Here is a 24,838-nt window from a genome sequence, read left to right as displayed (position 1 = left end):
TATTCTATTGTGATTTTAAAATTCTTGTTTATTACCTTATTAAGTTATTGTATTGTATAGTATTGTATTGCCCTTCCAAACATTTGTAAAATTTTCTAAAAGTCACTGAGTTTTCCTTCCACCTAGATAATCCATGGTCTACTCCTTAAGTGTAATTACTAAAAACAGGAAGTGTTCAAGGACCACAGTGACTCAGCCACTGGATTGGCAGACCACGTAAAATTACAGAGCGGGGTCACATAAATTTATTCAAATACATTTATTTTTTAATGTTAAAAAATAAACACATAGAAACATTTTTTATTAAAAAGAGAGTTCATCCTTTATCCGGCATTAACATCAGTGCAGAGACTGTGCACCAGGAGCTTCATAGCACAGGTTTCCATGGCTGAGCCAGTTTCGTAGGTGGCCCAGCACTTCTGACAGCAAACTGTATATTTTACCTTACTTCTCTTGGCCCACCTGGAGTACCATCACAGGCCACCGGGGGGCTGCAGTGATGTTTAAAGACACATCAAAGTACTGTTTGGTTCAAAGCTCACTCGATAAGTTTGGCAAAAAAACTTTAAAAAAAAATTTATTCTGACTGCATGAAAAACTTGCGTGTTTATTATACTGTATATTCTGCAATAAGCAGAATATACAAGATGTTTTTCTTTTCATTTTAAAGACTTAATCAAAACTTTTTGAGGGAAGTGAATGGTTTCTAGACTACCTCTAAGAAGGTACGATGATAATAAGCAATTTCAGATTTTATTTAAAACTCCAACAACCTAAAACTCCAATTTGCAATGCTCCATTTTTTCTCATCTCCACCTGCTCCACACACAAACCTCTCTCTTCATCTCTTGTCTCCCCAGCTAACATTTACAGAAGCTATGAGGAACAAGGCCCGTCTGTCCATCACCGGCAGCGTTGGGGAGAACGGACGGGTGCTGACGCCTGACTGTCCCAAGGCGGTCCACGCCGGGCCTCCCATCCGCCAGAGCTCCGGCCTCGCCCTGGTCTCCTCTGAGCTCCCGTGAAAACCAAAAACCTCTCAAGTGCCTTATTCCAATAACACCACCACCAACCAATAAAGACCAACAATCACACCGCCCACAAACACAAAGTAACCACAATGACACAGCATTCACACAGCTGACGAGTCTCCTCCAGTGGGCGTGACTGGACCGACAACAAACCCCCGCTGGTTAGAGGCTAGTGGCTCGATGACTTCTCTCCGAAATCTGTGGAAACTTGAGGCAGAACTGTCTCTCTTTTTTTTTTCTTTTAAACTGGGAAGCGTACGCTTGTGGAAAATCCACTGTGTTTTACAGCTCCAGTGACAGAAGAGGAAGAAGAGAGGAAATGAAAAATATCATGATACGTGATGAAGAGGAAGACCAGAAAACTGTAAACTTGAAACTCAGAACTTTTTTGGATTGCTGTGAATCGTCAAAAAAAAGAGAAGAAAACAAAACTGAACCACAATCAAGATTGTTTCTGAACCGTATTTGCTACATAGACACGAGCAGCGTTCAAGAGACATCACCAGATATCAACACGGGAGGGTTGACAGCTCAGTGCGCTGAAAAACATTTGTATTCATAAGAACAAATGAAGTCTGTTGATACTGAATATAAGAGCAAACATAGAAAACTGTGAAAATAATAAATATGTATATTCCGTGAACAACAACACAATGAAATCTTTAGCTGTACATAGGGATGACTGTGCTTGCTTTTTAAACAGATGTATATAGCAGATATTGTAGTGAACAGAACTTTTTTTTGGTAAATCATCTTTAAAAAGATTTTATTCATCGCAATAATGAAAAAAAGATGAAAAAGTGAAAAATGAGATGTATGGAAGGCAAAATGTGTTGAATACTTAACTTCATTATATAGGACTATTCAAACTTTTAATGTGAAGGGGTATCGACTGCCCAAATATTCTGATACCTGTTGGAAATTAATAAATATATTCAATGATGAATGTTAACTAGTGCCACCCCCAATCCTTAAACCACAACCCTCACTGTGCAGGCATAGACCCAGAGAGTCGCTCATGAGTAGAGCTTCATAAATCAAGCCTCTGCACTCAGAATATAACTATTTTTTTCATTCTTTGGTCTATTTTTTGTACTCAGAAACGTAAAAGAAGTAAGCGTCTGTCTCCCGGTTTTAAATGTCGACAGTCAAGTGCTATCTGGGTAGTCCTTTCTAGACCATTATGTTTGCGGAGACGTGACAAAAATTGGACGATGCCATTACTCTCGCTGTATGTTATTTGAAGTGTTTATCGCCAGTAAGACGTCAAACCCCAGCTTACGAAGCCGCCGTTTGTATGTCGAGCAGTGATTAGAGCCCTTCCTTATTTGAATCACTGTGGATCCTCCGGGGGAGGCTGGACACCCTGTAGCAGAAATGTATTTGCTTCGGTCTCAAAGTGTCCTGGTCTCTCCCGGAAGTGGACAATCTGCAATCGGATATGAAAGACGCCACATCTTCAGCAGCACCAGCCACCTTGTCCCTCCCTCCCTTCCCATCAGCGAAGGCTGGGCTGGTTTTCGCTGATTCCTGGTTCGCTCATCTGCTGTAGCCCGGTGTGGAGTGGACAAACCAGCTGACGCAGTCCAGGCCGCCATGCCTTCTTGTTCTGCCATCTGTCTTTAGAGCTGAAGTGTAGTACGGCGTCTTATTTTGGTTCCAGCTGTACATCTTTATTTTGATCTTTTTTAAGTAAAAAAACAAAGAAAAAGAAATTACAAAGTGTGATGTGTGGTGTGATTTGTGTTTTTTTTCAGATCCATGCACCTTTAACTGTGGAATCAGATGTTTGTGTTGACCAGATGTTGTTCTCCTGTGTTTTAAAAACCATTTAACTGACCACGTCTGGGTATTGGGCGGTTCATGCAGGTTTTAACAAGTTGGACTTTTTCTAAATTTCACAGTGGTGCCATTTTATTGGCTTCTGGTCCAGCATTTTTAATCTCTTTGGAATCTGTCTGGGACACCCATTTAATTTCTCCTAGATGTTTGACCTCAGTTGGTCCTGATAAGTTAGAGATGCAAGCCGAGGAGTGGAAATATCAAAGAAAGGAGGATAAAGATGGAGATGCCAAGCGGGAGGAAAAGAGGAAGACTATTCGTGGATATGGTGAAGGACGACATGCAAAGGTTGGTGTGACAGAAGAGGATGGAAGGGAGCGCTCAAAAACAAACCTTCATCTTTAAACAGAAGCTAGTTTTTTTCAAGTGTGTCCTTTCACGGGGACTTGGGGTTTAGAGCTAACAAAAATGGTTCAAACAGCTTTATTGATCAGATTGAATTATAAGGCCGAGAAATGTCCGCTATGCAAGGACACAGGGTCTCAGGAGGTTACAGCTGCTTTGTATAAAGACATTATAGGGTTTCTTGCTGATGCCTTACGCCGCAAGGTCACATGTTAAGATGTGACAAACGACACGCCAATAGTCTTTCCTTGTTTTTTGTTGTGAATCCCAGATTACAGCTAAATACCCAAATTTTCAACTTACATAAGGAAAAGTCTTCACAGAGCCTTTATGTAAGTGAAAAGCGCAGTTCAAATTAATGCTCCTAGTTTAAAGACAGAAAATACGTGGCGACCCCCCCCCCAAAAGCCCGCCGACTTTCTGACATTGCTGCAAATCCAGGACTTAAAACCTCCATTTTCCACACCAAGAATCTCGTTCACTTTCTTTGGGAATTGCTGAGACTTTAAGGAAACGTTAGAATATTGGGGAATATATTTGCTTTTTTGTGCTCTCAGTTGTTACAGTGGTGTGCGGTAGTGCAAATTTTGGTGTCGACCCAATACAAAGTAAATACAGGGCCAAAAATTGCACGGATACTTTTAACCTATAAAGGCAGCTTATGTCGAAGAGGGTTTTCTGAGATGAATCATCATCAGTCTGCAAATCCTGAATGCATTTTAATGACCACACCACGTTTCAGCTTTTCATGTATTTTGAAACTACGTTTTTAGGAGACCTGGAATGTAAATGTGGCTGTCTCTCAAGTGCTTTGGGTTATTTATATAGGCTATATATAAAACAGACGTAACAGTCAACACTTTTTTTTTATTTCCCCAAAAATTATTTATTTAAAACAGTCGTCTACATACTAAACTTAGAGGACAGAAAGAAAGTATTGATACTATCACGCTACTATCGACCCAACACCAACACCACCGTTGGTATCATTACTATCAATATTTGAACGAGCCCAGCCACATTTAGATTAAAATATTACTTGTATAGTTAACCCTTTAAGACCTACCATAGAACCAAGTCCGCCAGAGCTTATATTATATTTTTACATGCTGTGGTGCCATTTTTGGGAGCATTTCAAGTTGCTATACATCAATACAACCATTATAGCCCAAATTTGACTAATATGTCTGCATTAAGTGCATAGTAATTACATAAATTGCAAAAAAGTGCAATAAACAACAAAAAAATTGAAAATCGTTTTTGTTTTTTTAACATATATTTTTAGTTAGAGAAATTTAAGAGGCTTATCCCTCAAAACTGTAAATACAAAAATAGTTGCACAAAATAGTTTCCCACCACAGGAAATTTATTTTGACTGTCTTCATAGTTTTATTTTTGAAATACACCAATTTTTATATACTGCAGGAAAAACGAAAATAAATATTATAGTGCAAATTTGCAAAGAAGCAGCATATGCATCAAAATAAACTATTTCCAGCACTGCAATTTGAGTTCTAAGCATCCCAGAAACGACACAGAAAGTCATAAAGTCAAACATAACTTTTAATAACACCAGTCTACGCTCATGAAGCCCTGATGGTAAAAAAAACTACATTTCCGCGAAAATGACGTCACTTTCGGTTTCAGGCAAGTAATGGCGGACGTGCGAAAGTTCGCCGTAGGAAGTGTTACGAACAGCTGATCGGATCGGCAAAGCGTGTTTCTGGAATGTTATGTTTTTGTTGCTGCAAGCGCTTTTTATGCAGTTTTTGCAAAGCTATATGTGGAAGGAAACCGTGACCTAGGACAAGCTCATGGCATAAGATGTAAGTACAACTCCTCCGGTTTCATATGCAAAAAAAAATTATTGCGCTAGCTTACGTGGTTGCAGAGCTACCGGGATTTAAAAATAGTTACGCAAAACAGAGCGTGCCTGCTCCGACCGGTTTTAAAGGGTTAATTAATATGTACTATATTACCAAAAACGATTTACTATTCTCGGCCAATAAGGTATGATGGAGTATGTTTTTTAGAACCATTCTTTTAGCAAAAAAGGAATAAAAAACTATGAAAGCGGTTCACTGCACAAAAAAATCTGTATTATTGAAAAATTGTGCATAGATTAGAAACACTGAAAATAATTATTGTGCAGAAAAATATTCCCCATCAGAGTAATACTGAGCTGATTTAAACATTTGATACTACATTGAATCTAAAGTATCTACATATTCTAATAAATCATATTTGTAGTTGCCATCCTGTGAGGTCCACATATTTCTGAAAACAACAACAAAATAACAGCTGTTATGAGCTCAATAACACATGCCTACATCTCGATTTTGTTTAAAGTACATTAAAAAAAAAATGTCAACACTAATACTAAATATATAAGCTGAATTGAATCACTGTGTTAAGGGTAACTGTCACAGGGAGATATTGACTGGATACTGATCTTAAGCCAAAATCTAGTTTTTGTACAGCTTTTTTTGTATAAATTTTGAGCATTAGTAACATGAAATAATTCATAATTTCAACAACAAAACAACAGCCGAAAAATCCACGGGTAACTCTGGATGTTTGATCTGTTTTATGATTCACTGGAGAAGACCTTTTTTTAAATGCGTGTTGTGTAACTTAACTCATATGTAAGCCTCATATTTTAATACAGCATGACTATAAAGACCAGGCATTACATCAGGGAAAGGTTGAAGCCACACCGCACATGAGCCTGGTGTCTGTTGTAGGTTCAAACAAAGATGTCTTTTGCTTTATGCTTGTTTTGACCTGACAAATCTACACGGTGATGTGACCCTTTGAAGTTTACCCAAAATCCACTTTTTATTAAAGGTGAAGGTAAAAAAGTGAGGATACAGATGCTGAATCAAAGTGAGATGTAAGAGATTCCCATCACTGCCCTCTGCTGATTAAAAATGTTATTTCACTCCATGTATGACAGCTGAAGTCAGTGTGGGAAATCCTTACTTACCTGCAATTAATATCTCTGTAATCAAAATGTATAATGTTGCTATCAGCTGACACTCATTATTTTATCAGGCTCAATAGCCCATCAAAGTAAGTGTGAGTATAGACGCCCAGCAAAGTAACATCACAAGGACTGAGGCGTCGTTCCATGTCAGTTTCACGCCACCTTAACAATTTCAGATTTATGGGGCGGAAAACACCATGGATAATATACACTTCTTAATAGAAACTGGGCAAAATTCCAGGTCCTTTGTGGTTTTTGGATATTTTCCTAGCTTTTCTTCCATAACACATACATAATATATACAATATTCATAATATTCTTTAAAACTGTCCAAATCAGGTGGACTGGATTCACAGATATTAAAACTTGAATATGACAAAGAACACATTTTCATCCAACTCCCAATGAGTGGAGAGTTTCTGTAAAAACCATCATAAATTGGGGATAAAATATTGTCTCTGATTTTCTCAGTATGAACCTTTGAAATATTAGGAACATTAGGAATTTAAAATGTAATATTACAGGAATTATGTGATGACAAATGACCAAAAAACTGAAACCTTTATGAAAAGCATCTACTAGGTTCCACTTGTTCCTGAATCGGTGAAACACGTTTGTCGTTTCCACAGCAGCAACAGTTTCAGTTGTGCTTTGTTGGAGGCTGACATGTTTAGGCATGTGTTGCCAGGAAACAATAATGCATGCTTAATTTGCCATGAAATAATGAAACAACGAGACCTGGCTGGCTGTTTAACTGGCTGTCGGCTGATGGTCTATTACATGGGTGTTAAACACAAGGCCGGGGGACCCAGAACTGGCCCGGCACAGACTCCAGTGGGCTGGATTTGACCCTTTAACTGCAGGTTTTACAGCTTTCCTCACTCACAGCCATTCATGCTACACCAAATTAACCATCAAATAAACAAATGACAAAAGTTACTGATTTTTCACGACCAACTATAATTTTTGGACCAACTGTTTAAAAAAAAAAAAAAAAAACAAAAAACAAACAAACAAAAAAAAAAAACCTTTGTGTGAATTAAAAACCGTCTGCTCTATAGTTCCAGGACCGTCTGGGTAACGAGCTACCTGAACTGTTTCTTAGACAGATTTCTTTATTGGCTAGAAAAACTGAGACTTGCTGTTGAAATTGCACTTTAATACAATATCTCAAGAATTAAATGTGTAGTTAGGTCCCGATCAGCCCAAATAGCAAAGAGAAATTAAAAATGCATGCCATGAAAGAGTTCAGGTCTTAGGAGGTTAAACTAGACACCACTGAAGCGCTATAACCACTAGTGCACTGGCTGTTCTGAAAAGGGGGGGGGGACTGTGTATAAACATTGCTTTTAATTCCTGATGAAAGTCTGAACTGTAATCACTCGCTGTTTAAATCCACTGTGATGCACAGACACAAAACTACAAATAAGTGTGTCATTGTCTGAAAGCTTACAGTCCTAACTGTAGGTTAAAGCTAAGTGCCGGTCCTACAGCGCCCCCATGACTGTGATCCAAGGATATCCTCTCACTCTGCAGGTCAGATACCCTCTGACCAACACGACGACAATTTTCTTTCCTAATTTCATGGATTTTAAACTGAAATAAATAAAAAAGAAAGAGACATGATTTTCAATTTGAAGTTTAATGTTAATTCCATGCTGTGTTTCAGTAAGAATACAGATGGTACTTGTGGCTCCGGTGAGAATATCCAGTAGTACAAATCAGATTCACTTTACACATACTGAACAGAAGGAGTAGGAAGAAGAGGAGGATGAGGAGAGGGAAGGGACAGAAGAAAACCTGAAAGAGTCAGGGGAGTAAAGATACAGCAGGCCTCTATTTCCCAAACTGTTTTTATATAGTGCCAATGCAAAACTGCATTACGTTACAATCAAAGAGTGTTGAGCAATCCCCTCCCACGCTCACACTGATGCACATTTTGTCTGTTAAAAAGCCATTACCTAACTATCTGCCATTAGCGAAAGCGCTACAGCCTCGCAGCACAAAACTTGGTCCAAAGAGTGGACAAGGAGAGAGGTCAGAGCGATGCTCGGAGGTGGGGGATGTTTCGGAATTTAACTAAAAAAAGAAAGAAAGAAAGAAAGAAAGAAAGAAAATGAACATGTGTTGAAGAAGCAGGTTTAGTAACCACAAAAAAGAAAATGTAAAGAGGGCACTTAGTTCTTCCAAAAAGCTTTAACACATCCCTTTTAAACCTCCCATCACTGCTGTGTTTCCTCAATGTGACAACTGACGAAGCACGGACAAGATACTGATCATCAACACACGCGCGCACATACACCGGAAAACAGCAAAGTATCGTCTTTAAATAAACTCTTGCACGTGTGTTACAAATACAGGCAAGCGTACTTGGCAACAGATGATAACAGCAAAATAAAGCAAAATAAAAACTGTGCAAGAGGACGTGAACCTTAAAGGGGGTACAGGCGTGCAAAAAAAAGAAAAAGTAATAAAACGAAGTGAAAACCCCCAGGGTGGGAAAAACCAGGGAGATGGCGTGCATATGAGGAGAAAAAGGTGGGGCAGGAGGGTGGAAATGGAGGGGATTGTAGAGTAGGAGTGGGCTGCAGAGTAAACCCAGCTGAACACTGTGGCTGGGGACAGGAGACAGTGCTGGGAGGAGGGAGTTAAGAGAGGAGGAGGAGGAAGAGGAGGAGAGCTTGTCTTGTGTTGTTCGGTCTCACTGGGCCTCGTCCTCCGCATCTTGCAGTGCTTCTTTGTTCTGTTCTTCACCTGAGATGGAGACAAAAAGCACCAACAGTCACTGGGCTGCTGCTACACACTTAAAGACATTTCAAAAGCATCACCGGTGACGAGCAGCGTGAAGTGAAGCATGGATATCCAAACTACGGGATGGTTTGCCAGTCACGGATTTAGCCTGGACCTTAAAATATTGAATTTTTAGGCTTTATCCATGGTTGGAAAACTGCCTGTAAAATTAGAAAATGATCAAATACTCACATAAAAGTACGTAACAGCTGTATAAAGAGCAGCAAGTAAGATGACGGCACTAATTTAAAAGCCCTTTATGGTCCAAATGGAGTGAAATTAAGAAGATTAAACAGGGTTTGACATAACCTGTGTCCTGTGGGGCAAGCAGCCTGGCCAGCTGCTGTTCTGTGACAGTTTCAACAACACACAGGTATGATTTCACCTGCGAAGTAACCCATTTTTACCCCTCTTTGCTGTCAGTAGCCTACTGTCACATTGAATGAAGCGTTTGAGGTTAATGAAATTAAGAGGTGTTGAAAACAGCAGGGGTTCAAGACCCAACAGCTCGAGCTTCGTAGAATAAAAACACCTGCAGGTGGCTGGCATGTTTGTGTATGAGAACATTTTTGTACACACTTTAAAATATTTAAATAATATCAGCAAACCAGGAATGGGGGAAAAAAAAAAAAAAAAAAAAAAATGCTCCCACGGGTGTTTTGTGTAATATTTTCCAATATATCCCCTGGTCATCTGCAGTGAGTGTAAGCTGTCAGCCTGCTGTTTACCTCAGCTGTCAACATGCCCAGTGTGAATTATCCACGTGTATTTGCTGTGGAGGATGCCATCAATCTTTGTGTAACGAGTCCGAAAAGAGTTGATGAGTCAGTGAAGCTAAATCTGAGGTGATGAATTATTCCTCTTGGTAAGCGCTGCAGCTGTTTCTAAAGGGTTTTTTTTTTTTTTTTTTTTAAATCTTGTCAAACTCGACCAGTACGTGATTAAACTCTCGTAAAACCTGAGGATTTCCTTTAATTATTTATCAGTTCGAAAGTGTGATTTTTAGGATACTTAAGCCCAACATTAGCTGGTATAATGTTAGTTTATAACCAGCTGCTATTTGTCGTTTTCTGACTGAAAGCTGGAAACAGGAATATCTGTGGCTGAACTTTGTGCATATGCCTTTACAGGAGTTTTCCTCTTTAGGAGGAGTATATTTTAAAGAATCACACAAACGTAGTTTTCTGACATAACGTTTGTGTTCTTCTAAACCAGCGGTGTCGAACTCCAGGCCTTGAGGGCCGGTGTCCTGCAGGTTTTAGATAACACCCTGGGTCAACACATGTGAATCCAATGATTAGTTCATTACCAGGCCTCTGGAGAACTTCAAGACATGTTGAGGAGGTGATTTAGCCATTTAGATCAGCTGTGTTGGATCAAGGACACATCTAAAACCTGCAGGAAACCAGCCCTCGAGGCCTGGAGTTCGACGCCTGTGTTCTAAACATTGTAAAGGTGAGTTTCTAATGGTGAAGTAGTTTGCCACTGCCCCCTCTGGTGGCTATTAGAAAGAATGCAGCTTTGAGGCACTTATGCACAGACCCAGAGACTACAGACATCTTTTAGATACAGTCCAACAAAGCCAGCCATGTATTTAAATAAGGCAACATGTGTAATTTGTCTGCAGCTGTAATGTGATAAATTTATCTAATTTTAAAGACTTATGTCCCTGATTAAACTGATTTAAGTTTAAACGACCATCATTGTAATAAGCGGGAGATGCTCAGATGCTAAAAATAACCCAAACATTTACATACAAACTGCAACTTTCACCAGTGACCGTCAACGTGCAGGCCAGTAAGGAGGAGCTGTGTGCAGACTTACTAACAAGGGCCAAATGCTTTGTGAACCTGTGCAACTGGTTGCTTAGAAAGGTTACCATAGAGACCGCACAGCCATCCGTGTAATGAAGCATTGAGAGGCACAAATAACAAAGGCCTGAGAATCTGTCATGATTAAAATAGAAAGCGTAACGGTGCTCATTAGCACCGCGGCTAACTGTGATGTGAGAGCGCTGCAGGACACGGAGCAGCAGCCTCACATGCTGCCACTGCAGTTCCTCCGTTATGTCACACTTCCGCGAGGCTGCGTTCACAGGTTTCCAAACACCGACCCACACACATGTGATCTGCTGTGATGCCCCAGTGTGCAGGATTCAGTCACACCGACGTGCATTTGTGAAGAAGCAGAGTGTCCGCAAATCCTTATGGTTAAATTAGAAGATGGAGTCATTTGTATGGTCACAGGAGGAAGGTGGGTTGTGTTTCTACATTTCAGATTCACAAGCCCACAACTGTGAGACTGACACCAGTATTTAGGGTGCAAAGCTTAAAAGCTGGAAAATTAACATTATAAAAACTGAAGTTGCCTGGTTCACTTAGAATAACTGATCATGGAGATAATCGTCCAATAACAATAATTTTGAAGGGGACCTGTTACACTTTTCCAATATTTTCTATCAATTATGCAAAGTCACAGTGGTTGAGGCTCATATTAAACATGGCTCACATGATGAGGGGAGCACATGCACAAGGCTCAGGTTTCAGACTGCTCTAAACACTGTTTCCCGCAGTTTTTTCTACTCTTGGCTCTGCATGATGTCATTGAGAGTTTGAGAGGGGCAACCAATCAGAATAAAGGTGGCTTGTTTCAAACCACAAAGTTGTGTAACCATGCAAAGCCATTCTTGTAGAGGATAAGAATTAAAATATTGAGCAAAGGGACAAATAAGCTACATTTTATAGCTAGATTTAGTTACTTTGTGTGACTGCACCTCACTATGATACTTAAAAACCTTGGCATAGTGACGCTTCATCTTTCTCATTAAGACATTTAAAGTAAATGGTCTGGTTCTTATACAGTGCTATTCAAAGCGTTTTAGTAGTTGACCAGCTACCTCCTGAGCTAGAGCCACCCCTGATGTGTCAAACTGGTCTCAAAGACAGTGTGGATATACTTTTGTAATATTATTAAGCACCTAAATATTACTTTATGAAAGGTTATAAAACACAAAACTGCCATTTAAAGTAGTTTAAATTGTTACAACTCCAATGTGAACGTGTTTTACTTCATTTGATAAATAGTTATACTTAGAATCTGACTAGGCCAAGAAGCAGATTCGGGACGTCAGCTGTTTACTGGGAGGTATTTCAGCCTTGTATCTAAGGTTTTTTTTGACTTGCGGACACCCTGAAGACAATCAAACATAGTGCTGAAAAAAGTGGAAGAGGTTAGCAACACAATGCGACAAATTACCGCTCTGTACCCCTAAAAACACTGGACTTGGTGCTGTGAGTAAGTTAGTGAGGGATGTTAGGGTGGTGAGGCAAGATTATCGGCTTGAGGTGGAAAAAAGCCCAAGACAAGAGGAATGACTTACAAAATAGACCTTTAAAAACGGCGAAGAGAAAGGGAGGAGGGCTGTCCTTAAGAATCTACAGGGGAGAGAAGTTAAAAGATTTCGTGAGTATCGACCCTGAAAGGAGGGAGTGATTTTATACACTGCTCAAAAAAATTAAACACTTTTTAAGAGTTTAGCACCAAGTCAGCTAAACTTGGGGGATACTGATCTAGTCAGTTAAGAAGCAGAGGGGGTGGTTAAGGGAAAAAATGCCAGACGCCTCCACCTTTAAAATTCTCATCTTCTCTGGCTGATTTTTCTCTAGTTTTATGTTTGGATAGGGTCACTGTCACTACTGGTAGCATGAACCTATACCTAGATCTTACAGAGGTTGCACAGGTAGTCCAACTCCTCCAGGATGGTACATCAATACGTGCTATTGCCTGAAGGTTTGTCAGACCCTACGCTGGTGCAGTGGGTCCTGGTTCCTCCTGGTGCATGATGATGCTCGGCCTCATGTAGTGAGAGTATGCACACAGGCTCTTTACACCACTGATTGGCCCCAGCATCCGCCAATAGAACAACATTTTGTTTTGGTCCTTCCAATGCTGCCAGACCTCAGACCGCCCAGGAACTCAGTGATGCCCTGGTCCAGATCTGGGAGATCCCGGTGGACACCATCTCTTAAGGAGAATGCCCTGAGGTTGTCAGGCAGGCATGCAAGCACGTGGGTGCAATAAAAACTACCATAGTACCATTTTTGCGTTGCTGCAGTGAAATTCTGGCAGAATGCACTAGCCTGCCATCTTTGAATTTAGCTCTCTGTATGTTAAAAGCTTTCATTTCTGTCAAATGATGTAGCATCCTAACACATTACCATGCCCATATCAATATAGTTATCCAGTAATTTTTTGGAGCAGTGTAGAAACCACAGAACTCAGAGGAAAGGCCGGACGGAACCTGTTTGCCAGATTTTTGACCATAAAAGAGGCAGAAATAAAAAAGGGGCAAACAAAGAAAGCAGAAATACTAAGCCTGAACAGTAAAGTCATGGTTCTCTCACCATCTCCCTGCACATCTGAGGTCCATAGTGTCAAGTTGTCACGTAGCAACTGCATGATAAGCGTAGAGTCCTTATAGCTTTCCTCACTCAGGGTATCCAGTTCTGCAATGGCATTGTCAAATGCTTCCTTCGCCAACCTGTCAGCAGAGAAGATACGAACCAACACAGAGGAGCTGAGGATTCACTTCACACAGTGGAAGCACAGACATATCAAAAGTGAAGCAAATGTGGAAGTGTGACAGTCGGATCCACCATTCATCCATCACATCTGGTGTCCAAAATCTAATTATTTTTCTTAATCCATGGACCATTCTGAATATTTATATGTGCCATCTATTCATTTTCTGCTCCTTATCTGGGTCCAGGTTGCAAGTGCAGCAAGCTAAACCCTGCCCACCTTCTCCAACTTATCTAGATATACTCCCAAATGTTCCCTGGAGGCTCTTCCCATGTCCAACCTGGAAGATATCCAGGAAGCAGCCTGGTGAGATACCCAAACAAATGACCGGCTGGTGCCAGTGTGATCTTTTTTTCAAACTGGAAAACTGCAGTCCTTTGCCGATAAGCTACGCTGTGAGACGAGTCAAAATAAAGTCAATGTGGTTGAATAGCCAGTTCATGAATCATTTCATCTGGCACCCTGGATGGCTCGTCTCCTAAACGATGCTCCTCTTTGTAATGAGTAATGAAAGGCAGTAATGAGAGACCGAGAGTCCAAGCTGCTTATATTATCCAAGTCTTCTTTTTTCAGCCTACCACAAAACCAAGAAATAAATAAACTACTGAACAGCACAAAATTGACTTCAATTTTAATTTCTTTCTATAAATCATTCCATTAAAAAGCATAAGATGACATCCACAAACTGCTTTTACTTTCACACCTTTTTTTTTAGTTTGTAGTTTCCTTTCAGTTCACTAACAATCTTGAAGCCTCACGTGATGTAAAACCCCCGTAGCCCCATCAAAGACGCCACAGGAAGTCCTGCTTGCAGACGTCAAACTTGTTTTGTTGTTTTCGTGCATCCCCCCCCCACACACATCAAAAACAACTCGATCTCGTGCACTCACCTGCAAGCACGGTCCGGCGAGTTGAGGATTTCATAATAGAAAACAGAAAAGTTAAGGGCCAGTCCCAGACGGATGGGGTGCGTTGATGGGAGTTCGATCATGGCGATGTCGCTCGCAGCTTTGTACGCTACCAAACTGTTCTCTGCTGCCTCCTTCCTGTCGTTGCCTGTGGCAAACTCTGCCAGGTACCTGTGGTAATCTCCCTTCCTGAGTGGGGTAAACACAAAGGCCATGAAGAACATATGGGCAATCTGAAGGGTAAAGCCACTTTTAACTGTTCAAAATAAATCAGGGGTATCGGTTAATACTTATCATGGAAAAAGATTTTTTTTTAATAAAAATGAACAAAGACCACATTAGGATCATATAAGTACAGTTAGACCGGCGCCTAATCCCCTTAACTAGGGCACAATTCTAATCAGAGAAGCATCTTTTAGAGAGCAACTAAACAGAGTGAGCAAAACACTCTCCTGAAACAAGCTTGGTTTACTCCAAAGTTTGTGATTTTCCTTCAATCATCTACTTTTTAAATTTAAGAGAGGTACCGTGTACCATTTCATCGTGGGAGATGGAGCCTAAAAATGCATCCAATTTTTCTGACAGGCCAGTTTCTGCACAGTGCATGATTTTTACCCCACAGCCTCCAGACTTCAGCTTCACCTCAACCTTTAATGGTTTATTCTAAATGGGACAGGGCTGCGCTCCTCTAAATAAGGCCACAGAAACGGAGAAAAATACTAAATAATAAATATCAGACTGTCATTTGTGATTAAAAGTTTAGTCTAGTTATGCAAGGTATCACAAACCAACAGTATCTTAACAAAATAAGAGAAAATGTGTTAGCAAATGTTTGTGTTAAATGGCCAAACAACCCGTAATTAACATTTGCTTATTTAACAATCGATTCTGCAACAACAAATATACATTAAAAAGCTCAGATTCACACTATAACAACAACTCTGACATGTAAACCTACTGAATATCCCATAATTTGTAATAATCTGGGCGACCACACCACTTTCCTCATTTTGTTAGTACAATTTCAAATATGAACTGGATACCTACATTTTATAGTAGAAAACCTTAGATTCTCCCGTGGTAGCAGCTAAGATGAGATGCTTGTCCAGTACATCCAGAATGTCATTGCAGATTGATTTCAGCTCTTTCTCAACCTGCAGAACAAAACACAGATGCTTCTGTTAGTACACTATGTTCCTACTCACTCGGTGTGCTTTGAGACCTTTGCAGATATTGGTGTGTTCAATTAGACAACACTAACCTGACAGTGTTTGACAGCCACTCTTGTGCTAGCTAATGCTATAAAAAGTTTTTCCAACTTGTTGTGCCTTTTCTACAGTAACAAATAAGCAGTAAACAATGCCACAAAGAAATAAAGAAATGCTTCCCATTGATGGTTAACTTATTACCTGGACCAGGGACCTGATCTGGTCTCCACTTAAGCAAACAGGGCTTCTTCCTGGCTTTTCACAATAAAAGCATTCATTATATAGTATATGAAGGCTACTTATGACAGACCTCTCTCCTTTATCTTTTTTATTTTTAGGTTATGAGACACATTTTAAGCGCTTCACCCACATTTGCGACTAAAAATAGACCTGCAATTCAAGGCTTCAGAGTTAGATTCAAATCAACACAAAATATATTAATTAAATAAACTGTATTAATATTTGAAAGTACTTTTCTAAGTCTTTTTTTTTTTTTTTTGCACAGCAGTAAAACTGAGCCGCTGACCTGTAGCTGTTAACATGGACACTGAATTACTATTAACATCTACACCATCAGAACGTCTGCAGCAGGAAACTTCAGTTCTGAGAGTGCTGATATGCTCACTTTTCTATACGTCTATTTTCTACAGGCTTACAGGCCCATATTCTTACTCACTAGTACATTCAAGCACACACAGCCACATCCCAAATCGACCTCATCCAGGAGATGAAACTGAACTCTTTTTTGCCTCATGCTAATGTAAGAAAGAAGAGTAAAGGCTGGTTAACTTTATGTCTTAGTGTAGGTTGTAGGTCTATTTGACTTTACTGTGCTGGTGATTATTTAAAAGTAATGAGCTGAGCTTTTTATTTGACTGATATTAAAAACACTGCAGTTCATTTTGAAAGACCTGTTTTTTTTTTATCTCTTGAATATTTATTATGATTATTAAGAAAAGTTTTTCTCATAGGATTACTGGATGGATACGATAGAATACTTTATTAATAAAATAATCAAGTTTTGCAGCCGTAGCATAGAGCTTAGGGGATTTAACTCCAGAGTCAGCATGCAGTTCTCTGAATTCTGCTGTTACTGGGAGTTTCTCTGGAGCATAATTGGGGGAAAAAAAGTGATTTAGAGTCATTTTGTGGCTGCCACCTGCCTCATCATTTTGGGCTGTGAAACCATTTCCTGGAGGAGAGCTCTCATCTCCATGAAATAACTGTGCAGGTACTAATGTCTAACCAGTGCTACCTCAGTCCTGGAGGTTTGTTTTTTAATCACTCTGAAGTAGTGGCAAGAAGAAAAAAATACAATCACTTCACGTGTGGTAAGAGCAGAATCAGAATGAAAAACAAGGACAGCATCAGATGTGGGTTTAAACTGTGTCTGACCGTTTTCCTGTATTCTCGGATCATCTTTAGTTTGTCTTCGCCTCCTTTGTTTTCTTCTTTCTGTTCGAGGCTGCTGATTATCCTCCAGGAGGCTCTCCTGGCTCCGATTACGTTCTTGTACGCTACAGAGAGAAGGTTCCTCTCCTCCACCGTCAGCTCCACGTCCATACTCGCCACGTTCTTCATCGACTCTACCATTTCTGAAAGAAGCAAAATAGAAACAAACGGCTGAATGCCGGGTGAATTATCCACAGGACGAGGGGAGCAATGTTGGAACTACCATGATTTTCCTTTTAAAGCTTTAAACTCAGTTTCAGGCTGTTTTAAGCTTCACCCACATATTAGAGGGGATCCAATCAGAAAAATGCTTTCTGAAGGGTGGGGATAGGGGAGCCCTCTTGTTTTAGACCAGGGGTGGGGAACTCCAGGCCTCAAGGGCCGGTGTCCTGCAGGTTTTAGATGTGACCTTGATCCAATCACAGCTGATTTAAATGGCTAAATTACCTCCTCAACATGTCTCGAAGTTCTCCAGAGGCCTGGTAATGAACTAATCATTTGATTCAGGTGTGTTGACCCAGGGCGAGACCTAAAACCTGCAGGACACCGGCCCTTGAGGTCTGAAGTTTCCCCACCCCTGTTTTAGACAGTCAAGAGGCTCCACTGAGGCCTAATTTAACACAAATAAAGATTATTTTGAAATGTGAATCATGCAAAGCCACTCTAGGAGAATTAAGGAGGTTTAAAGGGGGGGTTGCTGAAGGAGCTAATACTCCAATATTTGAGCTGAAGTATTAAATTTACTTTTTAAAAAAGGACCACAGAAGCAGTAACTTCCTACTGTTCAGACCTTCTGTTTGCAAGAGGTAGCCAATCAGAAGAAAAAGGTTGAAAAGGGAGAGGAGCCAAGATGGCTTGGTTCAGGCAGAGGGCATATTTAAAATAAATAATGATCACTTTCAACTGTGAATCATGCAAAGCTACTCTAGCAGATTTCAAGATCAAAAATAGGAAATTTGCATAAATGTCATTACATCAGATTGGAATTATAAAGAGAAATTTTCTGCTGGGTTAAACAACAGAAAAGGTAAATGTGAAAATATTTCTGCTTTAATATTCAGCACTGAGTCTTCATTACCGTTATTAACATTCATTGTTTTTAAATTAAAAACAAGCACATCTTCATGCCATTAGCTCAGTCCTGAAAGGTTTCTGTCATCTTCAGTGATTTATTAATGGAGCGCCCGGGATGCTGACCAATTATAAACTCCTTTAATGTAGACATTTACCATCGTGGACACCTACGGGGAGGCGATGGAAACTGAGCCAGAACATTAAACCAGAGGGCTGAGCCAGATCATCTTCAGTACTTTAAAACATTTCATGTTTGATTCATGGCAGCAAAACAAAACGACTGGCACTTATCTCAGGAGTAATTCATCAGCACAACGAGCTTCTTCCCCGAGGAGTCAAATAAATGAGGCAACGGGGAGCCTCTTTAATCAAGAACACAAACACCGAAAATTAACTGGATCTGTTTCAACTTAAAAAGAAATACCTTTATTCTAGCATGTAATAACTTACATAAGAAGCATCAAAGATGGCAGGATGAAAGACAAAAAGTGGTTAAAACAAGCCACACACCACATTAAAACATCTAATTTGGATGTAATTTCTTGCCTTGTCGCCCAGCCCAGCGCTGGAGGGAAAATACAAGTGCTAATCATCCAGTTTGTGACGTATGATCAGATACAGTCAGCAGGAACAATGAGCTGGTTTACAAACCAGGAGGACTCAACATGCTGCTCCACCTCGGCCTGCTCTCAGAGCGAATCAGTGAGCTCCTCGTGCTTTTAAAGAATTTTTCAAGTGAAGCCTCCACAGGCTGTATTTGGACACCAAGTCATTAAAAGGAATCTGCACGAGCACAATAGACGTTCACGACCTTTTTTAGCTGTGCGGGGGCAGACAAAGCTACTCCCTATCATAGTAAAGATGTAGGTAAGTAAAAGTGACATGCATCTCTGTTTGAATACTAAAAAACTCAATTTTTTTATCAGTGATCTCAATTATGTAACACTGTTATTCATTTACTTAAATGCTCAGGTATTCAACTTTGGAAAAAATGAAAGAATTTATAGGAGATGTATTTAACGTGAGGGCTGTTCTACATCTGCTTTGAATCTACACCGTGGGTACATCATAACCACAAACTTTCTTAAAGTCTAAGCCACATCGTGCTGTGCACCTTCTTAGAAACCACAGCTCGCATCAGCCCGGCAGTTCAGTATTGCCGTTTCCTCTAGTGCATTTCTGGCTACTACTTCTTCTACACCCAATTTTCAAACTGACTAGAAAAGAGAAACTCCACCGCCAACTAGGATTTTGGTTGTGAACCAAAACTACATGGGCTCGACACAGCCCATTAAGTCCATCATGTAAGGACGTCCGCTGGTCCGCTCTCAGCTGCGTCTACCATAGTGCTAAATTTACAAAATATACAAAATTGATTAAATTTTTTATTCAGTATGCTGTCAAATGAGTGATTGAGCACATAAAACTCCTCAAAACGAACGCAGATTTCTGCTACGGCTTTGTGACCCAGAAGCTACGTCCACAACCTCTACCAAAGGAATTCTGCAGGTGCCAACATGTTCAACAAGAGGCCTGGAGATCTCCACAGTAGCCGAAAAGTGGATCAGAAGAGAGGAAAGCTCTTGTCCGATCATTGATTTCCAAACACCTGGCGCAGGGGGTGCTGTCGACATTTCAACAGCACTGGGTGAGTGACTCCTCCAGTCTGCATGTTGAAGTATTCTTGGGGCAATATATTGAACCCCGAGTTGCCCTTGATACAACCATCAGAGGGTGAGTGTGTGGAAATGGTAGGTTAAAAGCACTTAGGCATAGGAGAAATACTTCTATGAAGCATTAATTATAGTAGAAGAGCACTGCGTAAGTGCCAAATCCAGTATGCATTAGCCATTATCGTATTTCTGCTTGTTTGAAATTGTTACTTTCCAGCTACATGCAGGAAAAGCTTGCTTTTGCCTGTACTGCAGCAACCTGTTCCTGTGATGTTTTATTCCTTTTTGCCTTTGTTTCTCTTCCTCAATTACTTCAGCTGGAAGCTTTTTATAAGCAGCAGCACCCCAGAAAGACAGACCAGCCTAAAAATAGCACAAACACAGACGTGTTTGTTTGCACAATGATTAACCCATAAAATGCACGATTAAACGCAAATTTATATTGACGGCAGGGAAATTTCTGTGCCCCATCTACAAAAAAGAGGCAGACACTCTGAACCAAATGGCTGCAATTAACACCAGCAGCTGCAGACAAACTTGGGAAATGTGACTTTTTGTTGAGAAAGAGGTTCGTTTTCACACTCTGAACCAGACAAACGGAGATCAGAGAGTGTGGAAAGTGCACAGTTTAACACATCAGCGATGCTTTCACGCATAAACTCCTGCACACAGCAGGAGGTAGGCCATTTTACACCAGGGCTGGGCAGTATGCTGGTCATAATTCCACGCATAGGGCTGCCACAAACGATTATTTTGATAGTCGACTAGTCACCGATTATTTTTGCGATTAGTCGACTAATCAGATCATGCATCCATTGGATGTAAAACGTACAGCTTATTGCACCAGCAGCATCTGCTCTTACATAACTATGATTAGCTTACAGCTTTAAGTGTTTAAGTTATGTGCTAACTAAAAATAAAGACAAGATGATAGTTTATTAAATTTAAATCAAATTTGCAGATTGTTTCAGTGGAGTTTAATAAACTCAGCCGTCTGCTCCTTGCTATCTAAAATATAACAGGACACTGGAGTATATTCTCGAGCATCTCACATTTCTGATAATCAGTTGTCTGCTTGATGTTTATTCAGCTGTGTAAAAACTGTAACTTTAATCTCAGCCAAACCGATTGACTCAGGAACAAATAAAATACTGAAAAAAAAGCCAAACAATAACATTTTTAAGTTATCTAAGTGACTTATATATGTTTAACCTGAGTAGTGAAAGACGGCGGTGGGTTTGAAAACGATTTGCCGGGAGTCCGGTGTTCTCACGGGCTCTAGTGAGCCTTGCCCCCGGCTCGCTATCGTGCTAGTGGGTAACAGACGTCTCTGAAAACGTCGGAGCGCTTTTGAAAATATTTGGTGTCTTGATAAACTGAGCAGATATTTGAGGTTTACACAGCTACATTCTCGCCTGAAAATATGTTAAACGTTTATTTTGTGACCCAGAAAGAATAATAAGAGTAATATTAAAACTAACTAGCTGCCGCCATTGTTGGAAACTGAGCTGGGCTGCGCTATGAAATCTGGGACAAAGCTACTTCTTCTTCTTCTTCGGGGTTTAACGGCAGCTGGCATCCTTGTACATGCAGTGCTGCCATCTTCTGTTTCAGTCCGTTATTACACTCTTAAATCCTACTACTTATTCCTGCGTCTTTTGGGATCTTACAAAGCTTCAAACGACGCGTCGACTATTAAATCAGTCGTCGACGATTTTGATAGTCGACGTAATCGTGACTAGTCGACTAATCGTGGCAGCCCTATCCACGCATGACACGAATCTTTCAAATACTGATAAACTGGAGAACAGCCAAAGAGCCAGCTGTGGTTTCTATACTGACCACCGGGAGCGATGCAGAGCGACAAACCGAGCATCTGTCTTCCACACGGTTTTAGTCATGTGACGCAAGAATTAAACATCCTCTGCTAGCACTCTTAAAAAGGGCAAACATCATGGCACTATAATCTGAAGAGTAAACTAGGGCATGCTGGGTAATGCTAACTTACAGCCTGTTGGAAGCGGCTCCGTCAAAAGTGTGGAAAGACTCCACAATAACTAATTGAGGAGCCCTGCCGTCAGTTTATTTAAAAGGAGACTTGCTTTGCAGCTCTGCCAAAACACAGTAACAAGGAAACAGAGATGGTTTTAAACATGGACGTAGCTTCCACATTGGAAACAAAGGCAATGTCTGCTGCAGTAAATCTGCACCACCAGACAGCGACAGCTGAGCTACAAAAAGACTTCCGGTACTATTGATGTTCATGAGAAATTCGCCGCAAGTACATTCCTGCTCAGTTTATGGGCTCAAGGTCTTGTAAAGATCATTACGCTCATATTTAAGGCTAACAATTAGCGAGCTACTTTGCCAGTAAAGAAGCACCCCTCCTCATTACATCTGATTCGTTTTTAAACCGCGATGGCGAAAGCCTTCAAAATAGGACCTCAGATGCCAATGGGTGATGTCACTATATTTACATCTTTTTGATACAGTCTATGCAGGGAATCAGGTGAGGATAACTCAATGCTAACAGCTGTTTTCACTTGAAAACTTGACTCATTTGTACCACAACATGGAGTTTATACACTAGCAGCAACAGACGAGATGTTAGCTTTATTTATAAACAGTGGCAAAAACAGCACAAACAGACCGCCTCTGTGCTTAATATTAGTTCTATTTAAACAACTTTGAGTAAAGTACTGTTCTAATTGAAGAATGAAATGTGTCATGTATGTGGTGGCTGTTTTGGCTTATTTTACTTGTTGCATGGCAATGTGCAGTTTCTAGAAAGAGGAATTTAACTAAAGAACTGCAAGGCAGGCAATACTAATAAGATTTCCTTGCCTCATGACTGTGTACATTTACTTTATTTTTATTTTTATATATATATATATATATATATATATATATATATATATATATATATATATATTTTATTTGAGATTACTGAAAGGCATTAAAGCCAAACTAAAACTCTTCAGGTACTGGCTCATCTGGACTTCTGATCAAGATTACAGTTTAGGTACAAGACTAACATCTTATAATGACCAGGCTGAAAAACACCTTGTAGTTTGCCAGCTACGGCGCAAATTGTGAAGCCCTTCAGAGAAGAAGAAAAAAGTTGACCCGCACAGAAATTCCTCAAACGTGATTTTAAGAGCTTAATTACATGCACGTTTTCCATTAGACTCACCGCCACACGGGCTTCTCTTGAAACCCTTTGTGGGGCCGATTTGTAAGCAATAACTGGAGCCGTTTTCTGGGGATTTTTCCACTCGTTATTGATCAGAAAGATCAGCGTCAGCGGAGCTGCAGGTCGTGTTTGTCGGGGTGTGGGCACTCGTCGTGGTTTTTCTGAATGGAGTTCGGCGTGACGGGGCTGAAGAAAGGCTAGCCAGCTAGTTAGCCGTTTAATAGCTCGCTAACTAAGGAGAACAGCTTAGCACCGCGTAACTAACACAAATGTTCGCTGGCAGCAGTGCACACCGCGGGACACGCTTTCCAGCACGCTGGCTGCGCCTTCCTCATGAGCTGAAAACTACATTTAAACGTATATTGTTTCATTCGGCTGGGGAAACCTCCGCCATTTTGTCTCGTCTCACCCAACAAATCCATGTGAACTGCTTCACCTGCGTCTCCAAACCCCCTGCGCAGGGGGAAAGAGGGGCCAGGCGGTCTGCAACCACCGATATCTGTCCGTAGCCTTACCGTCATATCTCTCCGCTTGTTCGGCGAGTTTAGCCTGGTATACTAAGTTCTCTCTGTCCGCCATGGTGCTCGGATACTGGGGCTTTTCGTGGCGTCCCAGTGGAAAGGGAGGATTATCGGCTGCTCTGCGATTCCTGGTGGTGGATCAGCAACAGCACTGTCGCTTCGCTGAACCGAAGAGCCACCGGTAGCACTGGCGTAAAGATGGCGCCGCTGCTCCATCCGGGAAATCCACGCAGCGGACTCATCCACGCCTACGGACTCCAGCCAACTCAATAAAATATATTCAAATAAAATCAATAATAAAGGTAGTGATTTAAAAAAAAAACAAAAGTGCGTGCATGAATAAAAAAGTCACGTAAATAAATTTAAATAAAACTGAAATTAAAAAATAAAATTCACGTTATATAAAAAATTAAGGTCATTAAAAAACAAAGAAAGAATATACACGAATAAGTTAAAAAGGTCCGGAATATAAATAAAATTAAAAATAAGCAAAAGAAAATAAATTTTAAAAAAAAATGAAAAAGTAATGAAATACAGTTAATTTTTTTTAAAAAATATATAAGATAAAAACTTATGAAATACATTTAAAAATAAAATAACAGAAAAATAATCAAATAAAAAAATTGAAAAATACATAAAAAACAAGCCTCAAAATAAACTGTCCTCTAAGTAAATTAAGTAAATTCAAAACCCTCCAACACATTAATGTTAACCCCTTAACAATTCACTTACACTCTTCATTGAAGAGTGCAGGTGAATTTGCAATCTAACATGTTAAGAAAGCACAAAGAAGCACTTTATTTTTTTATTATTATTTTCCAAATAACTATATTAATAATTACTTTACCAAGAGTATCATAAGTTAGTAAAAGTGAAGTAAAGCTAAATGTCAAGAAATATTTTAGTTATCCGAAAAAATATGATTTTTTTTTTTTTTTTAAAAAAAGAAGCCTAACCTTAAATAATACAATGTACTAAACCAAAGATAAACTGATATACACCAGAAATTACTCTGTTTTAATGTTAAATTTTTGTCTTCACAACCAGCAACAGGAGGCTTGAGTCCCAGTGTTTATTGATACTGGGATGTCTTTGTGACTGAGTCCCAAATGTTTGTATTATTCCCACCATCCATCCTCTTCCGCTTGTCCAAGTCTGTTTGTATTGTTGTGTAATGAAAACTAAAGCTAAAGCCAAACCTTTTCTGTAGAATGTGCATACAGTAAACTTAGCA

General features: G+C 40.1%; 2 protein-coding genes across 6 annotated transcripts in view; one reads left to right on the top strand and one right to left on the bottom strand.

Moving 5' to 3' along the window:
• LOC146379574 (glutamate receptor 4) overlaps positions 1 to 2,759 on the top strand; it is a 162,414-nt gene extending 159,655 nt beyond the window's left edge. For 2 of the 4 annotated variants that reach the window (XR_014801441.1, XR_014801440.1), the window contains exon 16: positions 861 to 951. Coding sequence is in view for 2 of the 4 variants with exons in the window: in XM_084940863.1 (XP_084796989.1) it covers positions 861 to 1,025 (165 nt within the window). In the remaining 2 variants the exon portion in view is untranslated. Of the gene's footprint in view, positions 1 to 860 lie in introns of all 4 variants that reach the window. The other 2 variants (XM_084940863.1, XM_084940861.1) reach the window with 1 other exon arrangement.
• A 5,068-nt stretch (positions 2,760 to 7,827) lies between these two features.
• On the bottom strand, positions 7,828 to 23,817 carry LOC146379573 (14-3-3 protein epsilon). Of its 2 annotated transcripts, none has more exons than XM_084940859.1 (6): positions 23,599 to 23,816; positions 17,087 to 17,286; positions 15,531 to 15,637; positions 14,466 to 14,672; positions 13,398 to 13,534; positions 7,828 to 8,958 (listed from the first exon to the last, which is right to left on the bottom strand). In XM_084940859.1, the coding sequence occupies exons 1-6, from the start codon at positions 23,660 to 23,662 to the stop codon at positions 8,906 to 8,908; spliced, it is 768 nt and encodes a 255-aa protein (XP_084796985.1). In that variant the 5' UTR covers positions 23,663 to 23,816; the 3' UTR covers positions 7,828 to 8,905. The 2 variants fall into 2 exon arrangements, with proteins under 2 accessions (XP_084796985.1, XP_084796986.1); XM_084940860.1 differs by lacking the exon at positions 7,828 to 8,958 and adding an exon at positions 12,379 to 12,428 and having other exon boundaries at positions 23,599 to 23,817.
• Positions 23,818 to 24,838: the final 1,021 nt, after the last annotated feature.

This window comes from Perissodus microlepis, chromosome 10 (genome assembly GCF_051167445.1).
Source record: "Perissodus microlepis isolate ML-2025 ecotype Zambia chromosome 10, ASM5116744v1, whole genome shotgun sequence".
NCBI lineage: Eukaryota > Metazoa > Chordata > Actinopteri > Cichliformes > Cichlidae > Perissodus > Perissodus microlepis.
Note: the sequence above shows the minus strand (reverse complement) of the source record. Positions and strands in the feature narration are given on the sequence as shown.